Genomic DNA, 7,704 nt, shown 5'->3' on the forward strand with positions numbered 1-7,704 from the left:
TAGGAACCATGATGAATGCTGAGCGAAACCAGAGTGATGTGGTTATCTTCATTCTCTTAGGATTTTCTGATTATCCAAAGCTCCAGATCCCCCTCTTTCTACTATTTCTTGTGATTTATGTGGTTACTGTGGTGGGAAATTTGGGCATGATTTTGATCATCAGGATCAATCCCAAACTCCACACCCCCATGTACTTTTTCCTCAGTCATTTGTCTTTTGTGGATTTTAGTTACTCCACTATAATCACACCCAAGCTCTTAGACATATTAATTGTGGAAGACAGAAGCATCTCCTTTGAAGGCTGCATTGCACAGTTTACTTTTGCTGCTACCTGCTTGGTGATGGAGACATTCCTGTTGGCAGTGATGGCTTATGATCGCTTTGTGGCCATTTGTAATCCTCTATTGTATACAGTGTCCATGTCCCAAAAACGCTGTGCTCTGCTGATTGCTGGGACATATACATGGGGCACAATTTCTTCCCTCATATTCACCTACACTCTCCTTATTTTGTCATTTTGTGGGACCAACATCATCAATAATTTTCTCTGTGAGTATTCTGCTATCCTTTCTGCCTCCTTCTCTGATAAGCATTTTACAGAGATAATTCTATTTATTCTTGCTAATTTTAACACATTTTCCACCCTTATTATAGTGCTCACATCTTATCTATTTATTTTTGTCACGGTCATGAAAATGCATTCAGCCAGTGGAAGACATAAAGCCTTTTCTACCTGTGCCTCCCACCTGACAGCTGTAACGATATTCTATGGGACCATCCTTTTCCTTTACTGTGTGCCCAGGTCCAAAAACTCATGGCTTTTAATCAGAATGGGCACTGTTTTTTGTACAGTTGTGATCCCTATGCTTAATCCCCTAATATATAGCCTAAGGAATAAAGATGTGAAAGAAACTATCAGAAAATTATTGGATACCAAAATATTGCATCTCTAAAATAATTATATTGATAACTAAATATATCATTAATAAATTCATTACTTATATAGTAACATCCATCTTAAATGGGTGTGGTTATTATAATCATCTATAGTTTGATCCTGATCTTATAAGTAATTAACAACCATATATGCAGAAAAGGAAAAATCACTGGGAAGGGAAACACACATATATGCATACAAATTAACACATAATTAGCTCTATAGCATAAAGACTGTCTAAGAACCTTACACAAGTATCTTTAATTAGTAATAAATTAAAAATGTTAATTTTTAAAGATGGTATATCTCTTTTCTTTCAACAGCTTTCTTATAACTGTATATCATGAGGAAGAAAGGAAATGTAAGGGTGATCTATTAAAGTGAGGAGCAGCGTTTATAAGTTAAGGTTGCTTAAAGTGAAACCTCTGTAGAATGACTATTGCAGCTATTGGAAGATTTTTCCAGTCACCCGAGACTTTACAAAAGCAATAAGACTAAAATCAGACAGACTTATAGTTGAGCTTGAAATAGTAATTGGAATGAAGTGCCCACGTGAGAGAAAATACAGGACAGCCAAAATAATGAAAGTTTAAGAGTGTTTATTGTCACTGGCCAGGACTGATCCCCACCAGGACTGGAGGGGTCAGTGATAAGTGGTCTCAGGGCCACATATTTTTAGAAAGGAAGGAAACATCAAAATTTCTCTTGATATATGTCATACTAAAAGAAATTTTCATCCTAGATAGGAGGCAAAGGTTATTACAGACAGACAAAAAGATAGTATTTCTTTATGTTTATCAAGCTGTCAAGCTTTTGGGTTTTTAGGGCAGCACATTTAGAGATATAAAAATACCATCTGCATTGAGGTGTAAAAAGCTAGTAATAAACTTCTAACTACCGAGGTTCAAGATTATGTTTCTCACAGTCCAGAGGAGTGCCTTTCCACTTCAGGTTTATGTTGAGAGTTTAATATTTGTTGATTGATAGTGAAACCCAGAAGATCAGACCCTTCTTCACCTCTCTTTTGACATGAGTAAATCCATTTTAATTAAAAGATTTATTACTATAACAGCCTCTTTACCTGGGGTTTATGAACTTGATTTATATAGCTAGTCTGATAGATGGATAGCTATTTAACTTGTTTCCTTTGTAATCCTCTGAAACTTGTTTTATGAATTTAAATGCGTTGCTCTGAGAAATTCATAACTTTTGTCAAACTACTAAAGTAAAATATGAGGCAAAAATGGTCAAGAATCTCTGGCCTAGACAATAACTATAATTTGAAAAACTGCTAAATGCTAGCTAAGTCCACCTTCAAAGCTAATGTCAATGAAGCTAGCTATTGTTTCCTAAAGATTTAAAGATTTTCTTCTATGACTGTTGAATGGAGGGTTCTTTCTTTAAGGAATCTCCCCAGGATTATATATTTGTCTATGACTTCTATTTTCCATGAATAAAGTTTAATTGTCCTTCTTATGAAAAATGTATGTCCTTCTTTAATATGAAATAGTTTCTAGTAACATTGATTATATTATATGCATATTGTAGAAATGAATATATATATATATATATATATATATATATATATATATATATATATATATTTACGTATTGTACTTACTAGGTCAGAGGAGTTTATTTTAGAGAAATGAATTTAGGAACATTTTGAGCACAATCCTATGTCCAGTTACCAACAGAATAAGAACTTCAAATTATATTCTCTTGCCCTAAACAGGATCCTTTTTGATCCATTTTGTATCAACATTTGAAATTTTCCTAACCTGAGCAGTTCTACAATGACTTGGCTAACAAAAGCAAATTTCCATTTTAAACCCATCCATTAATCTTTTTTTTTTTTTTTTTTTTTTTTTTTTTCCCCATTTTCTCTGTTAATCTTTGTTAGGATTACTAGGTGAGAACTCAGGTTGTCTGGTCAATTACAAGGTGAGAACTCAGGTTGACTTGACAGTTCTCTGGCTCAGATTCTAAGAGGAGCAAGCTCATTGGTTGGAGTACTTCTTCCCAGAAGCCCTTGCATTATCCCACACCCATTCTCTGGGAGGAGGTTTCTTTTCTGTATAATCTTTTCCTCTATGAGCAGGTTTCTTGGGAAGCTTCTGGAGCCTCCAGCAAGCCTCTTCTTCTTCCTGAATTCTGGCTCTGAATCTCCTCCAGCTCTTGTCCTTCTCCAGTCCAGACTGCTCTCCAGGCTCACTGTTGCCTCTTTTTATCCTCCCAGAGAAATCAAAAGAAAAAATCAAAAGAAAGGGGGAGAGAATGGGTGTGGGATAATGCAAGGGCTTCTGGGAAGATGTACTCCAAGCAATGAACATGCTCCTCTTAGAATCTGAGCCAGAGAACTGTCAAGTCAACCTGAGTTCTCACCTTGTAATTGTCCAGACAACCTGAGTTCTCACCTAGTAATCCTAACAATTGTTAAAGGTAGAACTATCTCCTAATCATATAGGCTCATGACTTCAATATTCTCATTAATGCTCATGTCATAGATATAATTTGCTTTCAACTATTATTATTTTTGTATTTATAACAACTCAGAAATGTTCTCTCTTCTCTATTCACACTATTACTCCCTTGAAATTCTCATAAGGATTGTTACAAAAGTATTTTTAATGACGTCTACCTATACTTTTGAGTCTCAACTGTTTCCAATTTATTCTCCATTCACTTGCAAAAGAGATTTTCCTAAAGACCCAACCAGAGAATATTTCTTCCTAGTTTAATAAACTCTACTGCTCCCTGTTTCTTATGGGATCAAATATCAAATCCTCTTTTTGATATTTAAAGTTCTTCATTATCTGATCCTTACTACTTCCATAGTCTTATAATACTTTGCTTCTGTCCACATATTTAGCTATACTTTCATACCTGTTCTTTTTCATTCCACCTCTTTATCTTCCATTTATATTGAGTGGACTCCATACATGAAATATTTGATTTCCATAAGGTAGACTTCAAGGTTCCCATACTATTTTCAAGACTCAGAACAAATCCCATTTGATTCAGGGGGACTTTGATGTTTCTCTCTACCCAGTCCCAGCCCATTCATTGTGGGATTATCTTTCATTTATATACAAATATCTTGTGTACCCATGGTTATTTGCATACTATATCTAAAGATAGAAGTTGGGCTACCCAAGAACAGGGACAGTGTCTTTGCTTTTCTCTGTATTCCCCATAATTAGCACAGTATCTCGTCCAGAGTAAGCACTTAGTAAATGCCTGTTGACACAGTGACTGATCAGTCTAACTTTTCTGTGCAAGTTGAAGTGGATCAACTAACAGGTTAATGATAGTAGAATAGAATGTTGAATTAGATGGTGAATTTATTCTGATTATCTATTGCTCAATAAACTTTAAAGATGTCTGAAGAATTTTTAGGTGATTTTGACCAGTAAGTATTAGGATGAATGAAAATTAAACTGTTAAATTTCACAGTCCTTGGGGTATACTGACAGCACAGATGATGATATTTTATTTTATTGTGACGTCACCTGATAAATCTTATTAGTTAATGGTGTTTTACCTTAGTCTTCTGGTTTAGTTTTCTGGAAGTCTCTGGACCAGCCTTCCTTTTAGCAGATTAATCACCATGAGAATAGCCAGGTGTTAAAGTCAAATTCTTTATTGTCTCCTTGCTTGGGGCCAGGGCTGGCTTGGTCTCAGTGGAGGAAATGCAGGAGGACAGGCCAGCCACCAGTGGGGTGAGATGGAGTGAATGAATCTGGCTGAGTTTGTCCCAGTTTATATATTCTATTATAATTGCATTATCATGGTGCCAATCTTGTAGAATTATATTAAGCACTAAGTACATATACTGAACTAGAAAACTATTGAGCACCATACTAAACTAGATAACCATTTTCTTATCAATTCTATTGAGTTAGCACCTTGGAAGAATCTTTGTTTCAAGTACAGACTTCTGGCCCATAACATTTTACAATTTGAGAGGCCTGTGAATTTTGTACAAAGAACTTTCTTGTCTAGGTCTTCTGGAATTCTTAGCTATGGACAGACTGTAACAACGTGGGAATGGAAACTAAATATTCTATTGACATAAGGGATGGTGCTGCGTATTGACACATTAGAGTTAAGGTTCCTTAGTACCATAATATATACCTTTGGGACTTGAATATGTCATAGTCCTAGTATTATCAGTGGGAGCTTTGCCATATGACACCTTTTTGCTAGATGAAGAATATAACAACCTCATACTTGTCCTTATACATTGTTTACTATGTGATGTGAGCCGGGAAAGGCGAGCATAATATAGATTATCTCCCACTCTGAGCATATTCTGGACACATTTTCTTTCATTAACTCTTGTGACATCACTTACATGCATGTTTGCAAAAGAAATTGTGGGCAACTCTAAATGAACTTTCATGAATTATATTTTGAGACCTTCAAGGAAATCAAAAGAAGAGGAAACACAAGAAATAAAATTCCCTCTAATGGCATGTCTAACTTTGGCTCAATTTAAAGAGATTCTTTAACCCAGTCATCTCAAGGTTATTGGATGCAGTTATGCTTCATAGTCCTTTCCTCAGACTTACCTTCCAAACTCAAAAATATGAAGTTTTTCTAGGTTTTTGAACATACTGAGCTTTGTCATGAAATGGAAGGTTTCATAATAGGCAATATGGTATTTCTGGTTCAATATAACTTCTTTACATTATTTCATTACTTGAGATAAGAAGCACTCCAAGATTTATAGCACAAGGCCTGATTGCTGTTAGATATTTTTTCCAGTTTCCACAATGAACATGATAAGGGTTGAGGTCCCTTTAAGATTCCTCTCTGACTGCCCAACCCCCATGGTTGACCTTGATTCACAAATCCCCTGATCAAAAGCACCCTTTTGAATATCTGGGCCCAGTCCCCACTATCTGCTCAGCTTCCCCTAGCCCCCACGTTATCTGAGCTAACTGAAAAGCCCGCCAAGACCTTGGGGTACTGCCCATCCCTTTTTAGGTATTAAAGAGCTAAGCTGGAGCTCTCTTTTGCAGGAGCCCTTTCCCCAACACATGGTATCCTTCTGGCCATGTAAGGGTTTCTGCCTCCCCAGTGGCCACCTTTGGCCCTGGCGTTGAAACTGAACTTTACTTCCAAATTTCTACAATAAACCTTTTATTTATCAATCTAGGTTTTCAGGCCTGTAAATTCATTTACAGGGGACACTGCGTCTCATGGAATTATCTTACTATCTATGTGCAGACAAATGGGGTTCCCCTTTTCCTTTCCCTCATTAAACATATATAACAATAAGTCAAGAAATCCATTTATCCAAATTGTTAAAGATAGAAAAAAAAATTAGAAAAACTGAAAATTAGGGGGAAAAAAAGCATACATAGGAAAAAATGTACCAGACAACAAAGAGTAGAAGAACTATTCCTTTAGGAGTAAGGTAGCTCAACTCAAGCTTAAAAGAAGATCACAGAGTTCACTCAAGGTGAAGTTTGCCAAAGATCCTATTACATCAAGCTTAGAATAATGATATATGTAGAGGAAAAATTCCTCTCATGTCTTCCCAGAGTCCTTTACTTCAACAACCTGAAATGAGGTTGGCCACATTCTTTTTTTCCTAAAGGTTAAAGCCAGAGTGACTGAAAAGAAATAAAGAACTATTCTTTCTCCATCAATCCTTGAATACCTACAGATGTGGAAATCTAAGTCCAGAGATCATAAGTAATTTGAAAATGAAAATTGAGATATCCATACCTATACATGTTAAACTAGAATTCAAAAGTAGGTCTGTAGGAACTCAATACATTTTTTTTTCTCTATACATCTCTATCTATTCCAAAGTCATTACAAAAATATATGTTCTGCAAATTAGAGAAAAAATTTAAAAATTGTGTTTGATCATTTGATTTGACCCCAAATAAGCTACTATGGCATTATTTATAATTCTCCAGTATCTACCTGGTTCATTCTTAGTAATTGAACAAGAAAGCAAATCCAGAGGGGAAGCAGATGTAAGACCTTCAAGAAAGGTTCTGATTAAGCAAAGACCTTTCTGAAAAAAATTTACTTTTAGTTCTAAGAGTAAAATTAGGAGTTAGACAGCTACAAGGCCCAAGTTTATTTGCAATTCTGCAGAATCAAAGACTTCATTACTCTGATAGTTTAGTTCTTAAAATCATTCCATTGGGTAAATGAGACTTTACATTGTACAGGTTTCCTCTCAGTGAATGAAATAATGGCACACTTCAACCCTAATGTTGTCCTTCCTTTGCATGGATATACAGGAAACTCCCATCCTAAGTTTAGGGGAGGAAGCACTGCCTTCAATTATTGTGTCAATAATTATTTACTTTTGCTTAATCCTTGGAATTTTGTAAACTGAAATTTCAAATGTAAATATTGAGAGAACTGATTATTTCTCTTTTCATTTAATACCTAATTATTGAATTATTGAATTAGGACATATTCCCTTTTTTCTACTTCCTCATTCAGAAATCAAGCAAGTAGGAAACCTTGGGCAAAGACTTTCACAGAATAAGATCTAATTTAAAAAAAAAAAATAAAGCAATTCAAAGTTTGGGGAATGGGTGGATTTTAGCCGATTTTGTTTACTCAGTTATGATGTTCTCTATCTCTAAATTGTAATTGTTCTCTTGGGGGCAGGTTTTTTGGGGAGCTTCTGGAGGCAACCTTAGTTTCAGTTCAGTTTCATAATCCCAAATGCAGCCAGGAGTTAAAGTCCAGATCCTTTATTGCGTCCTTCAAATATTGTCTCTTCCAAA

At 35.5% G+C, this 7,704-nt stretch overlaps 1 protein-coding gene across 1 annotated transcript; it reads left to right on the forward strand.

The window, feature by feature from the left end:
- The first annotated feature begins 8 nt into the window (after window positions 1-8).
- Window positions 9-953, forward strand: LOC141546384 (olfactory receptor 5D13-like). Its single transcript, XM_074274155.1, has one exon. It carries the CDS (start codon window positions 9-11, stop codon window positions 951-953), a length of 945 nt encoding a protein of 314 aa, XP_074130256.1.
- Window positions 954-7,704: the final 6,751 nt, after the last annotated feature.

Source organism: Sminthopsis crassicaudata, chromosome 6 (assembly GCF_048593235.1).
Source record: "Sminthopsis crassicaudata isolate SCR6 chromosome 6, ASM4859323v1, whole genome shotgun sequence".
NCBI lineage: Eukaryota > Metazoa > Chordata > Mammalia > Dasyuromorphia > Dasyuridae > Sminthopsis > Sminthopsis crassicaudata.

Coding starts and splice junctions, on each gene's coding strand:
- LOC141546384 (XM_074274155.1), top strand. CDS start 9: ATGATGAATGCTGAGCGAAACCAGAGTGATGTGGTTATCTTCATTCTC.